The sequence below is a fragment of the Schistocerca americana genome, chromosome 1 (assembly GCF_021461395.2).
Source record: "Schistocerca americana isolate TAMUIC-IGC-003095 chromosome 1, iqSchAmer2.1, whole genome shotgun sequence".
Classification (NCBI taxonomy): Eukaryota; Metazoa; Arthropoda; class Insecta; order Orthoptera; family Acrididae; genus Schistocerca; species Schistocerca americana.
Window position 1 is genome coordinate 1,179,025,748 of NC_060119.1, and position 27,428 is coordinate 1,179,053,175.

A 27,428-nucleotide genomic window follows, 5' to 3' on the forward strand; every position below is an offset into this window, starting at 1 on the left:
AGTAGTCCCCGCCCGGAGATCCGAATTTTACCTCCGGAATATTTTACCCAAGAGGACGCCATCATCATTTAACCATACAGTAAAGCTGCATGCCCTCGGGAAAAATTACGGCCGTAGTTTCTCCTTGCTTTCAGCCATTCGGAGTACCAACACAGCAAGGCCGTTTTGGTTAGTGTTACAAGGCCAGATCAATCAATCATCTAGACTGTTGCCCCTGCAACTACTGAAAAGGCTGCTGCCCCTCTTAAGGAACCATACGTTTGTCTGGCCTCTCAACAGATACACCTCCGTTGTGGTTGCACCTACGGTACGTCTATCTGTATCGTTCCCCACCAACGGTAAGGTGTATGGTTCATGGGGGGGGGGGGGGGGGGGGACAGAAGAGATATTGGTGTCGTAATATTTTTGACACAATGGAAAGACAGGTTACCTGATTGTTCATGATCAAGATATGGTTCTGTTGTGTCTTTCATAATGGGAATCTGTGTCTTGGCAAAACTGCAACAAATCAGGCCCATATAAGTACTCCCCATTTTTAATAGAGGTATGCAGTCTGGTGGCTGCCAGCTCCAAGGGGAGATTTGGATCAGTCTTAAAGTCGACATGAGTCTGCAAGCTTTGGTGCCTCCAGACTTTGTCTCTTCTAGTCGCTGGCCTACCATCTGCAGTGAGTCTGCTGCAGCTGACTTAGTGTTTCCATCTGGTGCTCCACAAGTGGGCCTACCAACAGTTTGCTGCCAGCCTTCTGCCTGGCAATCTGCAGCTGGCACCTGAGGCTGTGCAGCTACTCACCTGCCTTTACTTGTGGTGGCAAGCTCTGGTACTGTCTGACTCTGCTTGGACTGTGGGCAGGCATTGTTGCTGTGAGCCGCCACCTCCACGCTGGGTCCATGGCATGATTCTGCATGCCCAGGCATGAGCTGCATGGCTGCCTCTACTCTATGTGGCTGTTGCTGGCTGATGTCTGCTACCGGTGTCAGCACCCTTGCCAAATTCCACTTACCCTGGTGTATTGGTGTATTTCTCTCTCTCTCTCTCTCTCTCTCTCTCTCTCTCTCTCTCTCTCTCTCTTCCCCCCCCCCCCCCTATAGCCCCCTTTCCTCCCTCCCACTAACTCTCATATCATACTCACTATCTCTTTACTTCATTTCATTTGCATGCATAAACTAAAGTAGTATGATGTTATTGCTAGATTACAGTCTCAAATAGTACGAATAATACACTTCGTAATAAGAGCAGCAAATTGTAACCAATATTTTGAGTCACTCTGTATGTAATCAACTTAGTAAATCTGTAGCAGAATATGTAAGAATGTAAAACAAAAATTGTTAACTGTCACTTGTCAAATTAATTTTTTAGTGTATTTCATCAATCTGTGTAAACAGAAATAATGTGACATTCAGTACACCATCATATCAGTGTAACATAGGTTAAATGTGTATTATTTGAGTCACAGTACAGTCATAAACATGGTAAATCATTCAAAGTGTAAGTGAAAATGGGGACATTTTTCACGCCTTGCAGAACATAAATGTTAAGTGATCAAATGCAGTCAATGTATTAAAAATATTTGATTTTTCTCATTAACACCACTTGAGACATTTTTCTCATAAAAATGGCAACTGTATCATTCTATTAATGTTGGATGTAAAACAGAAAGAGATGTAATATCAGTTACATCCATACAGTCCTTGAAAATAGAGCTGTAGCTCTGAAATGTGATATGAAATCACTCCTGCCATCACACACACATCAATACCATTTCACTACATTTGAACGCACGCTCCAGCAATGTTACTTTGCAGAATGAGGATGAAAATAATATTGTTTATGACTAAAATGTTGATAAATACTTTAATGTGCAGTTGTCACTACTGTAATAATATTACACATCTAATAAGCATCACTTCTATGAGTATTAAGGATATGAAAGGTCCATATACTCATAGCATAATAGTCCATTTAAACACTTACTGAACATACCTAAACACTTCGTATTGGCTTGCCATGGAGATATTTGTGGCTGGTTTTGTCAGCAAAGTACCAGAAATAACAACATCAGCTGATGCTATGGTTCTGCCAGGCCAGTAGTCTCCAAGGGAATTCTTGCTGGACAGGTAGTTGAAAAAGTGACGACAAATTCAGTATAACATTTTGTACAAATCCATAAAATATTCCCAAACTGGCTAGCCTTTCTGCACATTAGAAAATTAAACACTAAAACTAGTTGATGAGTTTTGCTATCTGGGCAGTAAAATAACTGACTGTGACTGAAGTATGATATAAATTACAGACTGGCAATAGCAAGCTTCTCTGGAAAAGAGAAAATTTCAACATCTAATATAAATTTAATTGTTGAAAAGCTTTTTCACAGTATCATTACCTAAAGTAACACATCAATTAATGTAGGTAAAATGTACGGATGTGCAAGCAGGTCAGTGTTAATAGTGACCTATTCGAAGGTACACAGCAGACTTGATTTTTATCTTATACTTGTGTGCATTTTCATTCAGCATGCTTCAGGAGCACTTTGTTGCTCTTCTGTTAATATGGTCTATTTTTAATGAACATTTCTTATTCAGGAGATTCTACTGTGGTACACAATGTTCATTTTTATGTTTTTGATGGAAATGATTCTTTCTGTTCAGATGCTGTATTTTATCCATTTCATATATGATTACATTAATTGTACCTGAATATGGTTGATTTTTCTACCAAAACTAGTTATCTTGTTATTGTTATCTAATTGTGATTTAGACAGTTAAAAGCATTTAAATATTTTAAAAGAATTTTGTTTATGAAAAAGACCAGAATATCATTAAGAAATTCCCCAGCAGAGTAATATCGTTTCTGTGCCAGAATGCTATATAATTTTCTTTTTGTCAACTCAGTTACAGCCTTTCAAAAATTTGTGTCTTTTAACTCATTCCATATTTTCATTACTGTATATCATGGGGTCTGAGCAAAAAAATGAAGTCTGTTTACAAAAAGTGAAACTTTCTTTATTCAGACTTTCATACATGTGCCAGAAGTTATTTGGAAAAAATAGTTCAGAATTATTATTTGTGAAGAGAGTTTTTTCATATAATTCAGAGCACTGAATTGGGAGAAAAGGAATTTATGACACAGCTTGACTAAAAGGACGACTCAGTTGATAGGTTACATTCTGGGGTATCAAGGAATAGTCAGTCTGGTGATAGAAATATGGCCAGTGATGATGACAGTGGGAGACCGCTACAGTGACCACATTCAAGTGGATGTAGCTTGCTTACACAGAGATGAAGAGACTTTCACTACTGGCTCGTAGAGCTGTATCAAACCAATCACAAACAGAAGATAACAACAGCAGCAACAAGTACTGAAGTATTGTGTAACATGACATTTTTCTCATTCACAAAGATACAGTGGAAGTGAATGTCCAGCCAAGTAAAATAAATTTCTAGAAGGTGTTAAAGACCAAACATTGGGCTTCCTTGTCTGGCACTCAAAGAGCCATCATATTTTATTCTCGCTGATTCACAATATAAATCCACCATATTTTAATTGAATGTGATTTATTTGCTGATGGATAAATGATTCTCTGCTGATGCAATTATTCTCCATCTAGTTTGGATGACACTGAGCCCACTGGACCACGAAATTGAATGTTCTGCGTACTTTGAGTATATTCTAAATTCGCAAGGAAGATTTAAATGTTTTGAGGCACAATTAGTTTATTCCATGGTTTGCGTGTATCAAATTAATAAGCTTTCTGCTCATTGATGAAAATTCATTACTTAAATTGTTGAGTTAAATTTTGTTGAATGTGCTGGACAGAAAAAAGTAATTCAGTATGTTATTTCTTTTATATTATATGACTGGTCATGCTCTTTATTATTTTGCTATATGTGCTGATGGCTACTTGCATTCATTTTAGCTTCACATTCAAATGTAAGCAAACAACAAGACTATGTCATCCCCATCCAAGTGATATTACACAGTGGTGAATGCAGTACAGTCACCTTTGTGAGAAGAAGTGTTCAGATTCATACCCAGCCATCCAGAGGTATCTAGTGTCATAGCCAGAGGAAGACAATGTAGAGAAAAGGATAATTGCTACTCACCATATAGGGGAGATGCTAAGTTGCATCTGTAGTGACAAGTAGTCCCTCTCAAAATATACCGAGGCTTTTACAGGCTGCAGCTGCCCTCCCAACCTTGCACAAAAATAGATCTCCTATGCCTTATCTTTCCAATCACCCATCACATCACAAAGTTCCACTGTCCAGCCACAGAAGAGCATTCCCCTTGTGGCTCAGTACCACTCAGGACTGGAGTAACTGAGTTACAATCTCTGCCAGGGTTTCTACTACCTCTCGCTATGCCCAGAAATGAGAAATGTTCTACCCACTGTCCTTCCCACCCCTCTCACAGAGGTAGTCCACCGCCCACTGAATCTTTACAATTTCCTCGTCCATCCCTGCACAACCCCTGCTCAACCTCTTGCCTTATGGCTTGTATTCCTGTAATAGACCTAGATGCAAGACCTGTCCCATACATCCTCCCAACTGCACCTAGCTGCCCTACCCTCTCTCCACCTTGTCTGTGCTTGCTCCCTTACCCTGCTATCCCTACCCCTCCCCAACCCACCCTCCTCCTTACCCCCGCCTGCTTGCCCCTCGCATCAGGCACCACTGCTCGCAGTCTGGCTTCAGCTGCCAGAGACTGCAGTCGTGTGTATGAGTTGTGTTTGCGGCTGCGCACGCGCCTGTGTGTGTGTGTGTGTGTGTGTGTGTGTGTTTTCTATTTTTGACAAAGGCATTGTTGGCCAGATGCTCATCTTCTGACAGTCTTTTGTTATTCCTATTTACGACTCAGCATCGCTGCTATATGGTGAGTAGCACCTATCCTTTTCATCATATTGATACATTTTTATTGGATTTTCCGTTGTTTGAAGACAATATAAATGTAGACTAGTCCTTGAACCAAATTACCACATCATTAAGGGTACTGCAGAAGAACAAGATGTTAACATGGAACTACAACCACAGCCGGGCTGTCACAATAGCTAGGATGAGACAAAAACAATAGACACTTTTGTGGTGCAGTGCCCATCCCTGCAGAAACCCCACAAGATACTGATGGAGCCCAGTGGCTGCAATTGTGTGTAACTCATTCTGTGGCAACACTATCAAAATTTGTGTTGGTTTCTCATTGAGATTGTGCAAGGTTACTCTGATGAACACTGCTAGATTCATATTGCACTGTACTGTTTTGCTTGTGTAGATTCAGGTTTTGCATTTCTAAAGCTTACACTGTTTCCAATACTGTCTGAGTGCAAAATTAGGAACTGGAAACTGTGTGATCACACCCATTGTTAATACTGCATCAGCAAATTTGTTAACTGTGTGGATGCTTTTGAGGCATTTCCTCAATGTGCAACAATTGATGATTTAATTACTGCTGGGTGGTAGCTAGAGGTGTTCCTTTTTTATGTTCTGGCCTCTTTAATCGGTTAGACTTTTTATGCTAGTTTCTGAATTTATGAAATATAGGATATTATAATTAGTGGAATACGTCAGACTTAACAATCGACAGTTGATTGACCATTGACAGAACAGAGACCATTAACTGACATGTACAGCTTATGAAACTGGGTACATGAAAATGCAACATGGGCAGCAGGTATTAAAGATTGATGTATCGAACCAAAACCAGTGTCACAAGTACTATTAAGGCAGCACTCACATTTTTTGTATGAGTGTAACATGAGAAAAGCAGACATTATCTATGAAATCTGCAACATTTAGAACAAAGTGTGGAACAATCAAAAACAACTGTGAAATGGTTGATGCTGCGATTAAAGACAGTACTTGTTTCATTATGGTATCATTTGAGATTTTAGTGTGACACAGAAAGGAGTGAGGTATAAATGTCTTTGACCACATAACCCAGTGATGTAAAGACGTTTACAGATAATAAAATTATCTTCAAGCTCAAATAGAAATCATATTTACTTAACAACTTCGTATGGGAATTTCTGAATGTGTAATGATACGTTGTTTGTTTTTTAGAGTGAGAGAGAAACTCAATATAGATAAATATAAACCAATATGTGTAAAAAGAGGGAAAGAGTAAATGGCTTAAGACAATTATATTTTTTAATAAGAAATTGTATTATAACTGTAAAACTGACTCATTCCACATCAGAACATGAAATCACAATAATTATGTTCCGTTGGCCACCTCTAGATGAAGATTTACAGCTCTCTCATCACTGTGCATCATATCGGTCATCGCTGTCTTGCTCATCCTTGAGTCTCCTTCCCATGACTTTCACTTTGTAGACTGCTGTAGTATTGTCCTCTGTGCGCAGCACATATCCCAACCATTGCAAATGGCTGTCTCACATTTCCTCTTGTATCGATGTGACCCCAAAATGTTTCCTGATAGTATCATTTGAAATTTGATCCAGTTGAGTAACGCCACCTGTCCATCTAAGCACTCTCATCTCTGTGACCCGTGGTCGTCGTTCTGCCTCTTTTGTAGCTGACCAGCACTTGGTTCCATAGAGCGTGATGAGGTGAATGAGAGTCCTGTAGATATTTGAATGCAGATGAAACCTCATCCGATGATCACAGGTGACTCCTGTTATCATTCCCCATTTCATCCAGGCTACATGCTTTTGTTGACCTTTGGCCTTTGATAGAGGCTCTAGAACCAAGATACTTCAGTTTTGTGATCTGTGGAAGACCTTTTCTGTCAACATTGATGGTTCCATCTTCTTGTGGATCTGATGTCAAGTACTCAGTTTTCTTTTACCTGAGCCACAGACAGGAGTGTGCAATTTGGTCATTCAAACCTTGTGTTTGTTGTTGGAGATCAAGCTTGTTCCCCGCAGCTGTGACATCAGCATAGGTAAGTGTCTATGGTAGTGGTATGTGCAGATCTGATGTGACAGTGTCTGTCAAAAGAATGAACAACAGTGGTGGTACAGCCAAGCTTTGGTGGACTCCTACTGTCATTGGATGCTCCTGCAGCCACTTTGACATAGCAGTTCAGTTCAACATACAGAAGCTGTATCCACTTAACCAGGTACACTGGAATGCCATGTTCTCAATAGGCTAAACAGATTATGCTGTGAAGTACCCAATCAAAAGCGTTTTTTGAGGTCTGGAAAAATGAGCAGTGGACTGTTCCTTTCATGGTATTTTTCATCTGGCAGCCAAGCAGCATGAATTGCTTCAGTTGTGCCATAATTTTTCAGGTATTCAGCTTGGCTCCTTGTAATTTGGGATATTTCGGAAATACTTTTGTCGAGCATGCTTTTGAAGGTCTTCATTGCATGGCTGGCTCAGGAATCTGTAATCAGAACTCTCAATGGAGTTTCCTGCCTTTTGAAGATTGATACAAAGATGCTCTGCTGCCTATCTGCTGGTATTTGACCATCTCTGATGATCAGGCTGGAAAGATCTGTTAGCCAATGTGTTGCATTCCACTGCTGAGAGTGCCATAACTCTGCTGGAAGATTGTCAGGGCCAGTAGCTTTCCCGCTCATCATCTCCTTCAGAACAGCCTCAGCTTCAACAGTGTAAATCTCCTTGACAGGTCCTTCAACAGTTGACATGGTTGGTATTGGTGGGTGGGGAAATTTCTCAGTTGAGATTATCTCAAAGTAGCTTCACCAACATTCTTTTGCTCTCTTCTGGTCAACCAGCAGCACACCCATTTTGTCATTGATACTGTAAACATGTTGGTTTCCTACCATTTTTTGGTGCTTTTATTTGACTAGACAATGAATGTCGCCCTCTCTTTCGGGTGGGTCGAGTTTCTGATAGAGACCTGCACTGCAGTGACTTCCTTCATCTCTCTACAGGCTTGTTTGTTGGCATTCCAATGGGATAGTGTCTATCTGCAAGAAACTCATGTTGCAATTGTTAACTCTTGCATATGGAATCTTCGTTCCAAAGCCATGTTTCTTTTTTGATCCTTTGCCATCCAGGTTTTGTTGTTCTGAGAGGAGTGCCTGCAGCCTCATGAATGGAGATCTCCAGTTTATTCAAGCTGTTTTCAGCTGTGGTAATTGGTGTCACTGTAATTTCTGTCAAAACATCAGCCTCCTCCTTCTTGAAGTGCCACCTTTTGATTCTTGATGATCCATTTCTTGCTGAGTATCCAAATCCTTGTGGGTTGATTTGAAGCTTACAGATGACTGGCCAGTGTTGCATCACAGCGTTTTCATATAGAACAACTTTTGTGCCGACCACATCTTTGAGGTTCCAACATCTTACTAAGTCATAGTCAATCTGAGTTGCTTTTGAGCCACTATAGTATGTGATTAGGTGGGTTTCACACTTTTAGAACCAAGTGCTCATGATTACCAGATTGTCAATTTGAACATAATCAAGTATTTGTTGGCCATCATTGTTCTCCTCTCCGTAGCCATATCTACCACAGGCAGCATGATCTTTTCCTTGTCCGATGTATACACTCAGGTCACCGGTGATGATGAGGTAGTCTTCTTCCCCAGAAGTCATCTTTGGTTTCAGCACTGAGGCATGTAGGGCATAGGCCCTGATGAAGTGGACTTTCATCTGTTTGCAAACGTAGACAATTTTCATAAGCAATCATCGTAATGTTGCAGCTGAGAGACAGAACTATCAAATTTGGCTGATCTGACAATGCCAGTGTCATTAGTTGTTCTGTGGATTCCAGTTTGTAACCATAACAATGTCAAACAACTTCTGCCTACTCCGTTTTGTTTCTTGCACTACACAGATCACGATGCACCTCTTTTTGATTGCCTTAGCTAGTTTTCTGCCTTGTCCAGTCATAATCCCAATGTTCAGTGATGTGAGATAGTATGTGGGAGCTCACCTGTTTAGCTGTCACACCTGTGATAGTAACCCTTACGTACTTGCCATGCTGAATGGGCCCTACCAATGCACCTCGCTTTTGAGGGGACACCCTAACCTTTGTGCCGAATCCTTAGGACAGCATTTCCTTGAGGATGTGACAGTGGTTCTTATGTCCATCTTGTCAGAATCCTTTCACCAAGCATTTTGAATGCTGCTGCCAGCATTAAGTGAGGCCATTCCTGACATGTAGAACAGATGCCCTTTCTAGTCGCTACTCTGAAGAACAGGAGCTACTTTCCTGACTTATCTTACGTCAACACTGTACCGATGGTCTCCATCTTCACTGCAGTTGCCATTTAGGACTTAATTTTGGTGATGATGGTTCATCCAGACTTTCCATCATTGAGGCATTAGATGCTGCCCTCCTCCATCTTCCAAGCCATTGACCATCCAGCCTGAGAAGTAGAGGTTGGAAAATGAAAGACGCCCCAGCCCATGAGACCTCATAGCATCAGAGTTAGAAAAGAACAAGAATAGACCAGGGATGGCTAGGTAGGAAAAATGAGAGGAGTCTGGCATAGGTAAGTGGTAGCAATACCAGACTCAGGTCGGGAACACATGGTCGCCACACGTAGTCACTAGATGCGAGTCCCTGTAAGAATGTAAATAATTAAACTAAAATATTATTATGTCAGAGTGAAATAAAGTATCACACGCTGATTATCATTACGGGTAACAAGTTCCTATCACAAGTGTATACAAAAATAATTCCATATTATGATATGCTTATCAACAATTTACACAATTATGACGAGAAGTAGTGAAGATACCATACTTGCATTACAATATAAATACCTTTTTTGTAACTATTTGTTTCCTCTTGCCCTCTCAGCCACATTTGAACATACATACTGAATGATTCATATATATATTTGGATTATGCTAAGAAATTATAGTTCACAAAACATTTTTTTCTTTTTCAGGTTGGCAGATACTTTGATTTCTGATGTAATGCTTGAAATTATGAGTGAAATTGAACTTGAAACTGATAAAACGGTAACACAGATGTTTCATTTGGAACTCCAGTGAAGCACCCTTTGATTGTCTGTAAGACCTGAATTTCAAGGTTTTGTTCTGCCACAGCATTGCAGTTTTAATGTGAATGTCAGTGATATAAAGAAAATAATTTGAGAGTATCTTTACTATTTGTTGTACCTTCCGTTTCCTTAATTTCTTTTTCCCTTCATCTACCTCTACTCTGTTATCTTATTTAGAAAAAACTGATTGTGTGATTTTAATTTGATATCACACCCCCTCCCCCCCCCCTTTCTCTCTCCCTGTTCCTTCCTGTCATTCTTTGAGATATTTTGGTTTCTCTTGGCTTGGCTTCCACCCCATCAGAATGCACATTCCATGGTGCAAAAATCTGAAGATTTGCAGATACATACACATGTAGTGTGCAGTGACTCACCTTAGTGCATGTCTCTACTTAGTTTTATTGTAATTGTTTACCACAACTTAAAATTTTTATCTTTGTGTTGCCTGTTGAATGAGGACTGGGGGAGCTAACAGCTTGTATGAAACATAGACTTTCCAATTTTAAATCTTTGCCTTCAGTTCGTATGATACTTGTAACATAGTGGATAGTCATCTGCACAGGGCTTTAAGTCCATTTAAAATGTTTCCATCTATTACTATCTGGTATGCATGAAAGTTCTCTTCTGTGGTGAAATTTAGTAGAAGCTATATTGCATTTTATTTTTGTTTATATTTTTTTAATCTAATCCGTTATTGGTGATTATGCCAAATTCACTGTTCAGCAGACACTGAATGTCACTTCTTCGTTTATAGTGTTCTGAGCTGCTCATAGAATAATGTTCCTGTAGATATGCTCTATGTAAACTGACTTACAAGAATTACACATGGTCTGTTAAATGTTGATGTTCATGTTGAATTTTTCAGTTGTTTTGTGACACAGTCATCTATTTTTCTGCAGTGAGTTGCTGCATAGCACTTTTCAAATTCCTCATTGTTACCTACTCAGTGAACACTTTTTATATTTGAAATTCAGTGTGCAGATCATTTTTGTAGATCAGTATCTTCTTTACTTTGATGTGAAGGTTGATGTCTCCCATGTCCTTGTTTCTTTCAATTTTCTGCATCTTAGATATGTTCCTTCTGTACATGATTTTGTGGTTTAATTTGTCTAGAGAGAGAGAGAGAGAGAGAGAGAGAGAGAGAGAGAGAGTGTGTGTGTGTGTGTGTGTGTGTGTGTGTGTGTGTGTGTTTTTCCACCTTATGGGCAACTCATTGATATAATGACAACAATGTATTTTATTAGACAGTGTGGGTGTAAAAATTTTGTTAAAGATTTTATTTTTCAAGTATTTCATAAATATTATAATGAGTCTCTTTTATTGAGATTTTTTCCTTCCAATAACCAGTTCAATCAGTCCTGAGAAAAGTCAGCTAACTCAAAAAAATTTTGATTATGATTGTTCACCACCATGCAGTACAGTTATTTTTCTTGACATATATTTTTCCCTTATGTGTTAAATTTTTCTGTGCTGAGATAATTAACAAGACAAATTACCTTTGTGATGATACTCTCCAGTCAATCTCAAAAAACCAATTAACAAGAATTTATTGTTAAAAAAAGAAACACTATCTACACAGCATCATGGAGATAATTCTTGCAACATCTTTGGCCTACGCCACAGGTATGTCAGTGGCCAGATTGTATTGGACTATGGACGAACTCCAGTTGGCCACCAAGTCCTTGTGAAAAAAAATTAAGGATATAGAAGAGGTGTTGAGTCACAGTCAGTCTCATTAAAGCTTGCAAATGAGTGCTTCTTCTGCAGTAAAACAAACACACACACACACACACACACACACACACACACACACACACACACACACACACACATGGCTACTGTCTCAGGGCACTAGAGCCCAACTGTGATGTATTGTACATATTTTTACACATTTTTTTATTCTCCACAATGGATTATTGCCCCTTTCTTGAGTGCCAATACAAAAAAGTTTCCCTATCCGTAGACAGAATTCAGTCTTACACACTGTTCCTTCATTGTTGTCTACCTCATAGAATACCCCCAAATGGCCTTACCATCAAATTACCCACCTCTGTGTGCAACCCTTCTTTGCACAGTAACCTCTTTATGTTCAAATTTCACTAGTCCGTAGCCCACACCAACCTAGTTCTGCAAAACCATGTAAATCAGGCACACCTCAAAAAAACTCTCCAATCTGTTCGCCTCTTATTCCCGCCTTGGACAACCATTATCCCACACCTCTACAAGAGTCTCCATCGAACTCCGCCTCATAGCCGCCAAACCCTGCCTTGCAGACCCATTACATTTACCACACCCTCAGGAACCCCCTTCCACCACTACATAGAATCCAGAACCTAAACAGACCACCAACACTGTCGTTAATGAGTCTTCCAGAAGCCTTAGACTTACAGAAGTATCAGTACTTTCCAACGGCCTTATCTTTTACCCCATCCCCAAACTCAATCATGTTGGGTTTGTTACAGACCTTCTCTCCCTCTTCCAATCCACACAGTGGAAACACTTTTTCACCTCCAAACCCTCAGTCAAACTCAGTCCAGAACCAACATGGAATCTGACTCAGTTTACTCCTCCAGCCAAGCTTGATCCATCCCAACTGCCCCCTTAGCACCTCATGTTAAACTTTTTGAATTTTTTAATCGTGAACATTGTCTCACCATCATTTTCAAATCCCGCAACTTGGAAACCAACCCTACATCCACAGAAAGAACTACAACCCACCACTAGAAACTCACCCTGACCTTATAATCATTCATACATGTCAACAAAGACTGTACATTGTGGTTATGAGCAATAGGGATTACCTGGCAGAGAAACTTCACAAGCTTTCAGATACGTCTACATGCAAACCCTGCCACCTGGCAACATTCCGAAAATCCAGCAGGATCTCCAGTCCCTCCTCAGATCTTTAGGTCCATCTCAAAACCTCTTAGCTGAGTCTGTCTTTCTGTCTTTCTCCTCACTCCCACCATTCCCTGCAATCCTACCTTATACGTGATTCCTAAAATTCATAAACCGAACCACCCAGGACATACCATTGTGGCTGGTTGCTGTACGGGCCCCACAGAGAGAATCTCTGCTCTCATGAACCAATACCTTCAGACTATTACCTGTAACCTACCCTCTTATATAAAAGGTACCAATCATCGCTTCCACAGTTCCTTTTCCTCTATCACCCAATACTTGGCGCATCACTGTCAATGCTACCTCCCTACACTAACACCCCCAATGCCATGGCCTTTCTGCTATTGAACACTACCTTTCCCATTACCTGACTGACTCCAAACAGACTATCTCCTTTATGAACTTCCAGAATGCTGGAATAATTGTAGGCCAGCAACTTCTGTTAATCAGTACATCAAAAAACCAGCCAAAGTTGCAAATTTCACTTTTTTTTATGCGCTCTATGACTAGTTTTGGGCCGGGGCTCCTTTTAAAATCATCATAACTGATAGTCAAAATGATATTTCTGAAAATGCAAAAACCATGTCAAAATGTGCAAATGAACAATTATCTGTATGTGCTGTAATTGTTCGTTTGCACGTTTTCGACATGGTTTTTACATTTTTGGAAATATCAATTTGCTATCTGTTATGATGATATGAGAAGGGGTACCAGCCTGAAACTAGTCACCGAGTGAATAAAAAAAGTGAAATTTGCAACTTTGGCTGGTTTTTCATTGTACCTATCCCCAGTCACTATAACCAACTATATCCTCACCCACATTTGCTTCTCCTTTGAAGGCATCACCTACAAAAAAATCTGTGCTTCAACAGTGTACATGCGCATAGCACCATCTCATGCCAGCCTATTCATGGGCCATTTAGAGGAATCCTTCCTAACCTTCCAGAATCCCAAATCCTTCATCAGGTTGAGTTTCATTGACGACATTCTCATGATCTGGACCAAGGGTGAGGACATGCTGTCCACATTCCTTCAGAACTTCAAGACCTTCTGCATTCAGTTCCTCTGTTGCTCCTCAACCCAAAAAGCCACCTTCCTCAATGTTGACATCTATTTCACATACTACTATATGAGTACCTCCATCCACATCAAACCTACCAACCACCAACAATACCTCCCCTTCGACAGCTGCCACCCATTCTGTACCAAGAAGTCCCTTCCATACAGCCTAGCCACCTGTGGTGATCACATCTTAGTGATGAGTAGTCCCTCTCCAAATATGCCAAAGTTCTCATGGAGGCCTGCACAGACCGAAATTACCCTCCCAACCTTGTTGAGAAACAGATCCCCTGTGCCTTGTCTCTCAAGTCACCTAAGACAAACACACTGTCTGCACACAAAAGAGTACTCCTCTCTCAACTCAGTACCACCAAGGAGTAGAGCAACTGAATCACACTTCCAACAGAGGTTTTGACTACCTCTCATCACTCCCTGAAATGGGGAATGTCCTCCGCACACCTCCTACAATCGTATTCTATCACACAGTGAACCTACACAATATCCTTGTTTGTCCCATTCTTGACCCCTGCTCCCATCCCCTTGCCTCGTGGCTTATATCCTTACAACAGCCCCAGATGCCACATCCTCTGACTACCACCTACTCTATTCCTGATTCCTGTTGCAGGCATCCCCTGCCCCATCATAGGCGGGGTCACCTGTGAAAGGAGCCATGTGATCTGCCAACTAAGCTGCAACCACTATGGGCACGACAGCTAACAAGTTTTCTGTCCACATGAATGGCTACTGCCAAACTATGACCAAGAGACAGCTGGACCACCCACTTGCTGAATATTTCATCCAATAAGATGTTCTTCACTTTAATGACTGCTTCACTGCACATGCCATCAGGATTCTTCCTAACAACACCAGCTTTTTCTGAATTGCCCAGCTGGGAACACTCCCTAAACATAACCTTCATTTCTCCTTACCTGCACCTTCAGTTGTCCCTTTCTCCCATCTAACTGCTTATCTCCCACCTACCCTCTCCAGCAAAGACCCCTGACACTGCACCAGACAGCCCGATCCTGATCCCAATCAAGTCCCTGCATGCCCCAACAGGCAGCAATAGGAATACCCTGCCACTCATACTCTGCTATCCCTCCCCCTCCTCACCTCACGCTACCTCTTTACACCCTCCACCCATCCCAGCAGATTGCTGTTCCATCAGATACAGTTGCATTTTGGCTATAGCATCCTAAGACAGTGGCTGTTGCATGTGAAGTGTGCTTTTACATGCAGTAGAAGGACTTTATCTGGATACTTTAATATTTGAACTGTCTGTTTCATTATGCCTGCATGTGACTCAACACCACCTCTTTATGGTGAGTAGGAATCTGTGCTTTCCATACTGTTGTTTTTTCACCATGGACTTTCCATTGTATGGAAACATTAAATGTATTACACATTACTCCACTAAAAATGGATAGTCAAATTAGACATTACCCATGAATGCCCCAGCGGCAGGAGTAAGAATGCTATTGTCAAAAAGTTTGTGATGTTATAATATTTCATGTAAAGATTTAAATTGGCATATAACTCTGTGCTGTTGAACATTATTCACCATATTATTATATTTATTTTGAACATTTTAGTCTACTGCCTGTAATTTAAATGTATGGTTGTATTCATTCTGATTTAGATTGATAATATCAATATCGGCAACTCACAAACCTACATTTACTGTTGTAGCTACCATAATGTGATTTGCCATCATCATAGCTATTTGTGTACTTAAAACTATCCCCATCACTGTAACTGACAATGACTACTTTTGCAGTCTACGGCTGCTGCACACTATACTTAATTGAAATACATTTAAACTGTAATAACAACAGAAATACAAAAAACTATAACCAGGTTCTTTTGCAAAAATGTTTACTCCATGAACCACTTTTCCAAACTTTTCAGGCTCATCTTTAGGTGGTGCACAGGAGGTTGCAAGACTAATTCATAGGGTAATGCTGGGTGCTGGCTCAGTAACAGAAGCTGGAACATGCTTTATTGTACTGCCGTGAGTGTTGTTTATATTGTGATTTGGACCAAAGATGAATTCTGTACTTACTGCACCAGTATGAGTGGCTTTGTAATTAATATCCACCAGCTTCCATTGCGATTGTCAGTTTGTAACGTGTCACTCACTTTTCAGAGGATAGTGTATAAATACCAATAGTTAGGAAATTTAACCAGCATCCAGCATGTGCTGTACAGCTGGTGCTTGTTACAAAGAGCTTTGTATGAAGATGTAACATACTTTGCTCAGAGACATTACTTTTTTTTGTTTGCATACAATACAGTCAATCTATGGGTAAATAAGTTAATCAAAACTGACAATTCCATGAATGCTCAAAAATAAAATAAAGTTTGTATATTTCAGAGAATTCCAGCTGTTTATATGTAAATGAACTTTACATTTGAAAACAAGAACAACAAAACTTCAGATGAACTGCTGTCTTATTTCTCCCTTTACATTAACCATGATCTGGAATATTAGTGAAACCAAATTTTGTTTATTACAGCTAATTAATTTATTTTGACTGTAGAAGACTTGGATGTGTATAATATAGTACAAAATTTATTCTGGGGAGGGGGTGGGGTTATTTATGTAGATATGGATGTAGTTAGGACATAAAGAGGGTGATGGAGGGATGAGGCATGGGAAAGGGGGGGGGGGGCTGGTTTGGTTCAGTTTGTTAAGACTAAGTTTATCCATGTGCTCTTTGAATCTTGTTGTGCAAAAAAATCAAATGTTTGTGAATTCCTAAGGGACCAAACTGCTGAGGTCATCAGTCCCTAGACTTACACGGTACTTAAACTAACTTATGCTAAGAACAACACACCCACCCATGTCGGAGGGAGGACTCGAACCTTTGGCGGGAGGGGCCACACAATCCATGACATGGCGCGTCTTGTTGTGCAGCTTCTAGCAGTTAGTCCAATGTAAAAGCTTGGACATGAGTTGGAAATTAGTTTGTGTACATGTGACTTTTGATACTGTCGCATCAACATAAAAATAAATTTCTTTACCAGCAATGAAGTACAGAATAAAATCATTGACAGTACCAAAAACCACTAAGCAATGATGGATGCAAGTTATGAATCTTGATGTTCTTTAAGAACTTGAAATCATTATCAAAACAAATACAGCATCTGACTACCTACTCAGTGATCAGAATGAACAAATTTTTACTTGAGAATGTTGGAGGCCAGTCTTCTGACTGCTTTGATGTGACCCACCAGGAATTCCTTTCCTGTGCAAACCTTTTCATCCCAGAGTAGCAGTTGCAACCTATTTTCTCAGTTATGTGCTGGATATATTCCAATCTCTTGTCTTCCTGTACAGACTTTACCCTCCACAGTTCCCTGTAGCACCATGCAAGTTATTCCCTGATATCTTAAAATATCTCCTATCATCCTATGCCTTTTGCTTGTCAGTGTTTTCCGTATTTTCCTTTCCTCACCTATTCTGTGGAGAATTTCCTCACTCTTTACCTTGTCAGTCCACCAAATTTTCAACATTCTTCTGTAGTACATCATCTCAAATGCTTCAAGTCTCTTCTGGTACAGCTTTCCCACTGTCCATGTTTCACTACCATACAATGCTGTGCTTCAATACACATTCTCAGAAATTTCCTCCTCAAATTGGGGCCTATGTTTGATACTAGTAGACTTCTCTTTTCCATTTTTGCCAGTGGTAGTCTGTTTTTTTATATCCCCATTGCTTCTTCCATCATGGGATATTTTGCTGCCTAGGTAGCAGAATTCCCTAACTTCATCTACTTCATGATCACTAATTCTGGGATTAAGTTTCTCACTGTTCTCATTTCTGCTGCCTCTCATTACTTTTGTCTTTCTTCTATTTACTCTCTGTCCATTTTCTATACTCGTTTGACAGTTCATTCTATTCTCCAGATCGTGAAATTCTTCTTCACTTTCTCTGGGGATAACAATGTAATCAGCGAATCTTATCATTGATATACTTTCATGTTTAATTTTAAAACCGCTCTTGGCCCTTTCTTTTATTTGCTTCTTTGATGTATAGATTGAACAATAGGAGCGAAAGATTGCATCCCTGGAGACTTAATAGATAAAAACAGCTTATTGAGCAATCAAACCCCCCCCCACCACCACCACCACCACCACCACCACCACCACCACCTCCCAACCCCTCGCCTCCCCCCTCCGTCCCTCTCTTTACGTCCTAACTACATTGATGTCAACATAAATGATGTCCACAGAATAAATCCTGTACAACATCCAAGCCATCTCTTGTTAAAATAAATTAATACTCACATACATATTATCTTTAGCTGCAACAAGCGTAATCTATTTTACTGTTATTCCAAACTGTGGTTAATTTAAATATAGAAACAAGACAACAGTTCATTTGCAGTTTTGTTCTTGTCGTTTTCAAATGTGAAGTTCATGTACTCATAAGGAGCTGCAATTCTTTGTAAATATTAGACAGCAGTTCACTTGAAGTTTTGTTCTTGTCGTTTTCAAATGTAAAGTTCATCTAAATATAAACAACTGAAATTCTCTGTAAATATTATAATTTTATTTTATCTTATTTTATTTTTAGCCATCCATGGTAATGTCAGTTTTGATTAAAGCATTTATCCGTAGATTGACTATTTATTTATTTATTTATTCAAATGGAACTGTGACAGAGCACATTAAGTCAATACATCAGTTCTTGCTTTCTTCCTTTATATTCCCTTCTGCCCACATTAATTTCATTTATTCTGATCTTTGTCTTCGGAGCTCCTCAATGTTATGAGGCTGCTTTCTTTTCCTCTGTTGTTCTTGCCTGAAGATCACCTACTGAATTTTGTTCCTGTATAAGTTTCTGTTGTGTGTGTCCATTAGCTCAATGTTTGCCTCTTTGAGACCATTTGAAGTCTATGTAAACATGTTGGTTGTCCTTTAAGCTTCATTATTTTATTAAAGATTTGTTTTGTGAGCCAATAGTTTTCCCATTCTTGTCAAATGTTGAAAGAGCGACATTCTTCTTTTGTGCATAGTATGTATTACATTCTCTACATACTCGTAGATTTCTTTATTGCGTTGTGGTCTCTTGTATTCTGTTCCTGTTGTCCCTCAGCCAAGTGTGCTTCTAACCAGACTCCTTTCTATTTTCATTACTTTGTGTATCCCACCTTTTTCTACTAGGTTTAGTGTTTCATCACCATACAGAGTCTCTGTTCTCACCACTGTATTGTAGTGTTTAATTTAGGTGCCCCCTGATGATGCCTTCTTCTGATATATGTTTTTTGGTGGTCTGGAATGTGATGTTCATCTTTTTTGCTCTTAGTTCTAGACTTCCTTTCTCATTATTGTTTATAGTTAGCCATTCACCTAAATATTTGAATGAAATGACTTCCTTGGTTCTATTTTGATTTATGGGTAGTTTCACTGGGCAAATTTTTACATTTGTTTTAAACTTTGTCTTTTTGAAAGAAATTTGTGAACTGACTTTTCTTGCTTGCTCGATTAGGTTTTTTATTTGGATTTTCGCATTCTCTGGTGTGTCTGTGATAAAGGCAATGTCATCTGTGAATGCCAAGCAATCTACAAAGATGTTATCCTTTTGTTTATTAATTTGATACCTTTCATATTGGATTTTCTCCTCTCTCTAATCACTTTTTAAAGGGCACAATTAAAAAGTAAGGCGACAACCCATCTCCCTGCCTGACTCCTGTTTTTATTTCAAAGCTTGGAGAATTCTCCACAGAACTTGACTTCAGATGAGGTGTTTGTCAGTGTGTCTCTGTAGTTTTTGGATCTAAGCTCAATTATTTTATAATACTGTTAAGAGAGTCTCTATCAATGGAATCATGTTCTTTCATGAAAACTAAAAAAGTAGCAGTTGTGTCTTTGTTTCTCAGATTTCTCATTTCAAGGATGGTTGTTAGATTGCAGATATATTCAATATGTGATCTGTTTTTCCGAAATTCACCTTGGTATTTCCCTATTAGTGGGTCTAGTTGATGTTCCGCCTGGTCGAGTAGTGCTTTAGATAGGACTTTATATGTTAATGGCAGAAGTGATATCCCCCTATAAATATTGGGATGCATTTTAGGGTCTTTTTTTGTGCAGATGGTTTATGATGGCAGTTTTCCAGTCTTCCGTATCTTCTTTCTCCCAGATTTTATCTTTTATATTTTTAAGTTTAAGAATGATGTCATTATCTAGAGCATTCCATAGCTCTGCCTTAATGCCGTACTCACTGGCTGCCTTATTGTTTTTTTAATGTGCATATGATTTCTCTAAGTCATTTTAAATTTGGGGCTATTGAATTGTTATTTTTAGTATAATTTTAATTAAAAGTGAATTTGGTTTCAGATTTATAACAATTGTGTAAATCTTCAAAATATTTTGCCATTGTGTGACAATTATCCTGCTTAAAAAGGGCTATTTGGTTAGTTTTTAGGCTCAGTAGTTGTAATGTTGGTGGTATAAATTTGGTTAGTTGTTTCTTAAACAGTTGGTAGTAATTTCTCATCTTCTACCTTTTGAAATCTTCATTGACTTGATGTAGCTCATTCATGATGAATCGCTCCCTCCCCCCCCTCCCACCCCCCTCTATCTCTCTTAAAAATTTAGTGACTTCTCTTCTCTTTTATAGGAGGTTTTCCCTGCTTTCCTGACTTTTGTTTGCATTCCACTTTTCTCACGTTTTCTGTCTTTCTTGCAGAACCTTGTCACATTAATCATTCCACCATGTCTGTTTTTTATGGTTGGTAGGTGGTGTCGTTCTGATTGCTGCTTCATCCCACACTTGAAAATCCTGGTTTTGAAGTTCTGCCTTTAATTTTCCTGTCTGCAATTTGTTATACTCATATTTTTGGACCTTAATTTGTCTCTTGTTTTTTCTGTGTACTTCAGGCTTAATCCTAAACTTAGTTGCAGAGATGTAGTGATCTAATCTGATATTTAGTGGCTTCTCTTCTCTTTTTTAGAAGGTTTTGTCTGTTTCATTTTTTTCTTAGATGACTTTCTGCTTATTGCTATGTGGTCTTGCGGTTTTTCTCCATATATTGGGTTTGGTGATACTCCTGTCATTCATTAGCTTCTTACGTTTTCTCTCAAAGGATGTGGACTTTATGACTGTTTTGTGGTTATCACACATTTATATCAGTCTTTCCCCAATTTTGTTGATACACTTGTGAACAGAATGTTTACTAACAGTTTTCCTATATTTTTTCTCTTTTCCAATTTGTGCATTGCAGTTGCACAGTAGAACAATAGTGTGTTTCGATGGCATTTTACTCATGTAGTTATCAGTTTTCTTCCAATATTCATCTACATTATGTCTGGTTTTTATCATTTGTTGGTGCGTGGACATTTAGAATTATGTTCACCTTGTTCGTAAATGTTAGAGAGGATGTTGTTTCATCTATTGGGTCAAAACTTACTAATGAATCAATTATTTTGTTAGAGATAATTAAACCACTGCTGAAAGTGGGTGTACTTTTCAGTATCTTTTGCTGGACTTGCCCATATAGATTCTGTATCCATTTGATTCAAAATGTTCATTATCTACATAATGGGTTTCCAGTAAATCTGTAATCATTATGTTCTTTTTATCTAAGATATCTGTTATTGTTTTTATTGAGAGACTGGATGTTTAATGTTGCTGTATAGTTTATTTACTTGGATTTAATTTTGTGGGTGTGATCTCTAGGATGCTCCAATTCATATTGTGGTCCCACAGAATCTGAATGGTCACTTGACACCTCACCAGTGGGTATGGTGGAGGACTGACCTCCTGGGGTATTCTGATTACATAAAACTTTCTTATCCATACTGATTATTGTTTTCATGATTAGTTTGTGCTGAAGGGGTTCACCTCTTATTTTTGAAGATAAGATGTATAGGAAACACCCGCACCTCACATCATGAACAGATGTCTACTAGGAAGCCACACAATATGGAACAGACATTTTTGGATTTAAATTCCTTCCCAGACTGGGTAAAATTGACTCTTACACCAACTTCACTGTACCTGAGTCCATCTCTTCCATTGTTGCTACCACTGAGGTTGAGGTTGGATCGACTGTATTATATGCAAACAAAAACAAAAAAAAGTCTCTGTGCAAAGTATGTTCTATCTTCATATGGAGTTTTTTGTAATGTGCGCCAGCTGTACAACACATGCTACATTTTGGCAATGTTTCATAAGTATTATTATTTGTATACTTATCCTGTGAAAAGTGAGTGATGTGATATCAACTGTCAATCACAATGGTAGCTGATGGATGGATTGATTTGATTCGATTTTGACAGGGAAGCTAAAACAGCTTAGGTCTAACCTGCCACTGCTTGCACTGAAACAGAGTTTATTGTGCAATATCGCTCCCTGTATATCTAGTAAAGCCAACCAATGCCCTTAAATAGTGCAAGGAGTCCCTTTACCAGTTTTTTGTTAGGCACAATTTCTTCAGGTCTAGTTGTCCCGAAGATTCTCTATCTTTTGCTCTCCAATGTCATGCATTCAAAGATTAGGTGTGATGCAGTTTCTTCACCCTCATCACAGATCCTACATTTAGGGTCTTCTTCCGTTATATCCATTGTGTGTAGGTGTTTTTTGAAATTCCTGTGGCTGGTCATCAGTCCAGTCATGAGTTTGATCTCTTTCCTGTTCAGTCCAAGGATTACAGAGCTTCTTTTAAAACATGGCTTGGGCATCATTACCTTACCACATTTTTGTTTCTGGACATTGGTCCAATATTCTGTGTGCTGTCTCCTGAGTCAGTTCCGAGCTCTAGTTTGATCATAGCCTTGGTGATTGTCAGGAGAGGTTCCAGTCAAATAAATGGAGTCATTGCCCCCATCCTGGCCAATCTGTCAGCTTGTTCATTGCCACAGATCCCTGAGTGGCCAGGGACCCACACCACGTTTACCCTATTGCTTCCACCGAGCTCCACCAGAGCCCTGTGGCATCCTGCAACAATCTTATATCTCATTGCAGGAGCTGCCAGTGATTTCAAGGATGCCTGGCTGTCTGAATAGATGTAGATTCTTCTCCACACATGCCCTGATTGCAGTAATTTCAGCTTGGAATACAAAGGCCAGTTTTTCTAGAGAGATGATGGAGAGATGATGCCCTCCAGTCTTGGCTGAACCTCATACACCCCTGCCCCAAACGCCTTGGCCTGATTTGGACCCATCAGTGAACCAAACAGTGTCTGCCGTATGGTGTTGAACTGTTTTTTCCCACTGCTCCTGCTTCCAATTATTATATTGTAAGGCTTGCTGAAGCAGTTGGGAGTTGTTATATAGTTGGCAGGCATTTCCCCAGCCATTCCTATGTTTACCTCACTCACTATGCTAGTGTGTGATTCTGGATATCCTGATGAGATCCAGTTTTTGCCAGTTTTAAGTCTGTATGCCCCAACTGTGCCACCGTCTTGACACAAAGATGTAGTGGAGGCATGTCCAGCATGGCTTCCATCTCAGTGGTTGGTGTGCTGCTAATTCTGCCTGTTATGGCTAAGATGCAAAAAAGTGGAAATTTAATGAAATGGGACCTGGATAACCTGACAGAACCAGAGGTTGTAGAGAGTTCCAGGGAGAGCATTAGGGAACGATTGACAAGAACGGGAGAAAGAAATACAGTAGAAGAAGATGGGTAGCTTTGAGAGATGAAATAGTGGAGGCAGCAGAGGATCAAGTAGGTAAAAAGAGGAGGGCTAGTAGAAATCCTTGGGTAACAGAAGATGATGTTGTTGTTGTTGTGGCATGAAAGAAATTCCATTTCTTACATAGATACATGTTCTGGAGTTTCTTAGATTTCTAGCATAAATCAGCTTACCCCCAGTGCCACCGAGGCCTGATACACCCCCTTTATATAAATAGGGTTCTTGTATCAGGGCCACGTCTACTTCCTGCCTCCCCAGGCAGTGGCTCAGGGCAGCAGAGGCCCCTTTACTGTGCTGCAGATTAATCTGCAGCACCTCCAGTCTCCGTATTGCTGCCATCATTGGCTTTGAGGTCTTTGAGAACCCTGACAGTGACCTGCGAGACCCTAAAAACAATTTCAGGTTCTGCTCTCACATCGCCTTCAGGGTTCATCCTTCTGTTACAAGCTTCTGGTTGATCACTGTCCATTCTTCTGTCAAGACTTTTGGGTTCTGAGTGCCTATTTTCTCAAACAGAGTCGTAGGTGAGACATACATAAGGATCTTTGGTACCCATATTGATACCTTTGTGGTCTTAAGAAGTTCCGCTGCCATCTTGACCAGCAGCTTCACATCTTCCCACGGGGATATCATGGGCACCTTGTACTCAAACCATTCCACTGTGTGCACCCTCTCTCAGACAAAAATGAGGGCACCATGATCTAGATAGACCCTCCTGAAGTTGGGTCGTGGACCAGCCTCCCCCTCCCCCAATCTTTTCAGAGAGGGCCATCTGTACAGATTCCTCCTGCTGCGAGGTGATGGCCACCAGTGGGTAGCCTTCCTGAATAACTGCCGTCTTAAAAACCGAGACTGCAGTACTATGGGTCTGTTTCCCTATTTCTTGCCTTGGTTTTTTTCTGGGCTAGCTAATCCAGGGAGGAGGGGGGTCATAGATTCCTCCTTTATCCTCTTGCTTGTCGTCTTCAACGTTGTGAGGGTCTGCGTATCCCCTACAACCTAAGACAGTTTTTTCTTGAGGGTCTTAGGTTCAAGTCCCTTTAATTCCCTCCACTTGTCTTTAGGAAGCCATTCTTTCCCTTCCTTTTTCCTCTGTTCCCTGAGTAGTTTCCTCATCTAGGCCCCAGACAAGGCTTTAATCTTGATCTCGTCCAACTTCTCAGTTACAGTTCCCTCTTCTGGCTCAGGTCTAGACCCTGAATCAGTAGTGGGAATGCCTTCCATCGGTCCTGACCCCGATGTTTGGGTGTCTGAGGTCTCAGTTTACCACTCAATTTGTTTTTCTTTATTTTCTTTAATTGTGTACATATTGGTCCCACGAGATTTGGGGATCCACACAGTCCACACCACGAATACCCTGCGTGGTGTAAGGCTACTTACTCAGGGAGGTCGCCTGGTATCCCTGAGGCTCCATTTGCGACACATCTTCCCATGTGCCACACACCCCTCACACGGATCGCATCACACCTTGGGTTGGGAAAGGGAACTGAGTAGGACTAGGAGTGGGTAGGGAAGATGGGATGTTGTGGGACACTCTTAGTCTGATCCATTGGCTGAGGCCTTTCCGGCAGTAGGTCCTCTACCTTCAGCATAGCCCTCAGCTTCACGTGGGTACACAATCCTCTCCACTCGCATGGACAGTGCTTCGTCAAGGTGGTGACGCCTGGAGAGGTGATGGATGGACACTAATAACAAGGCCGCCCATAATGGTGTAGTAAGTGCAGAATTCATTTCTGGATGCAAATCGCCAAATAAAAAATACTCATACTCTAGAGCATGTTCCATCTTCTTGTCACAGAACCACAATCCAGCATTATGCTATGAAATAGTTACATAACCTCCTGTGCATCATCTGAAGATGAACTTGAAAAGTTTGGAAAACTGATTTATAGAATAAACAACGTTTCAAAAATGTGACTGTTTGCAGTTTTCTGTATTTATGTAACTAGTTTAGTGTGTGCTGCTTCACACATGTAGACCATATGATCTGTACAGATGTTTTTGGTTTTCTTTAATCAATTTTTTATATTGTTCACAAATTGAAAATTCCAAACTTCCGCACTAATTAAGGCCGCACAAAGCTAGTCTATTCTGAATGTGCTTCTGACCAAAAAGCGATTCCAAGGTTTTTGTTAATCGTGCCTTTTGAGTTCTTGTGGTGATATTTCCACAGAAATGTTCATCCCTTAACACGTATTTCTTTATATCTAACCAAGCAGTGAAAAAATAATTTTCATAGGTTTAGCTTTAAACTTTTTATAGTAATGAAATATTTTCTTAGAAATTTTCATCTCCTATTTTACTCCCATAGGTGCTGAAGTTCCAAAACAGTTATCTTTTCATGTCTAAAGAGATGTCAAATACAAGTTTTCAAAGATTTAGCTTTGAAAAGACTTTCATAACAAAAAATTTCACAAAGCTTTTCGTCCCCTATTTCACTGTCTTAGGTGTTTAATTTCCAAAAACAATGAAAGACATTTTTTTTTATTTCTGGCCGAGAATTCAAATACCAATTTGCACAGATATAGCCTTAAAAATACTTTACTTGTTCTTTAATAATGATTTGTTTTAAAAAAAAAGTTTCACCTACTATTTTACCCTCTTAGTGGTCACATTTCCAAAGATGTTGAAACACATATTTTTTAATTTCTGACTGAGACATCAAATATCAATTTTCATAGCCATAGCTTCAAAATTGTCTTAATAATGACATACTTTCTAAAAGACTTTCATCCACTATTTCACTCCCTTAGGAGTGGAATTTCTGACAATCCCTTCTTAAACGATGCCTACAGTATAAGGCCGACACACTCTCCAACTTTCAGTTTATATCCTTAGTGGTTTGGGCTAAGCAGTGATGAGTCAGTGAAACATCTGGCCCTATTCCATGCCCTTATGAGTTGAATTTCCAAAAACAATGAAGTGCATATTTTTTAAATTCTAACAGAGACTCCTAACACAAATTTACATACATTTAGCTTCAAAAATGCCTGCATAGTGAAATATTTCCATAAAACTTCCATCCCCTGTGTTACCCCATACGTGTTTAATTTCCAAAAACATTGAAACACGTGTTTTTTTTAAGTTTCTTACAAAAGTCAAATACCAATTTTCCTAGATGTAACTTTAACAATACTTTAGTAGTTCTTTAATAATGATTTATTGTCAAAAAAAACTTTCACCCACTATCTCACTTCCAGAAGGGTTAAGTTTCCAGAATAGCTGAATCACATAAAAAAAAAAAATGCTTTTTTTCTGACTGAGAAACCAAATACCATTTTTCGTAGGTCTAGCTTCAAAATAGTCTTAATAGAAACAGATTTTCAAAAAAACTTTCATTCTATGCTTGACACCCTTAAGGGTGGAATTCCAAAAAATTCCCTTCACAAACAATGCCTACACCTTCTGCAAATTTCAAGTTTCTATCCTCAGTGGTTTGGGCTGGGTGGCGATGAGTCAGTGACAACATACTTGCACCTGTTGGTTTCTGTAGAGGGTTTCATTCTGGAACCTACTGCTGTTGTTGTCTCCTGTCTCCCTGATAAAAGAGGAGCGTTGTTTTTTCTGGTATGAAGCCCCACATGTCGGTCCATATTACTCTGATCCTTAAGTTTCCTTGGTTGTCGAGACAGACCAATGGCTACACTTCTGCACTGATTTTGCAGTTATATTTGCCAATCGAACTCTTCTAGCTGTCCATCTGTCATCACGGTTAACCTCAACTGTCTTCACTCTGCTGCTTCTCGAAGGTACGATGTTGTGGGAGCTTCGACACTCTTCCTCTTCCGTTACAGCCTCCCATGGTGCAGCAGATGGAGGTGATTGATAGGATGTCCCACTACTCAAGTCTTTCTTAAAATGCCATTGGTGAAACTGTCATGTCATCACATGGT

At 39.7% G+C, this 27,428-nt stretch overlaps 1 protein-coding gene across 8 annotated transcripts in view; it reads left to right on the forward strand.

Moving 5' to 3' along the window:
• The window catches only part of LOC124619670, a 170,083-nt gene that overhangs the window by 140,161 nt on the left and 2,494 nt on the right, over positions 1 to 27,428 (forward strand). For 5 of the 8 annotated variants that reach the window (XM_047146258.1, XM_047146241.1, XM_047146265.1 and 2 more), the window contains one exon: positions 9,821 to 10,033. In XM_047146258.1, coding sequence (XP_047002214.1) covers positions 9,821 to 9,926 — 106 coding nt within the window. In that variant the 3' untranslated portion in view covers positions 9,927 to 10,033. Of the gene's footprint in view, positions 1 to 9,820; positions 10,034 to 27,428 lie in introns of those variants that run through there. The other 3 variants (XM_047146224.1, XM_047146233.1, XR_006980108.1) reach the window with 2 other exon arrangements.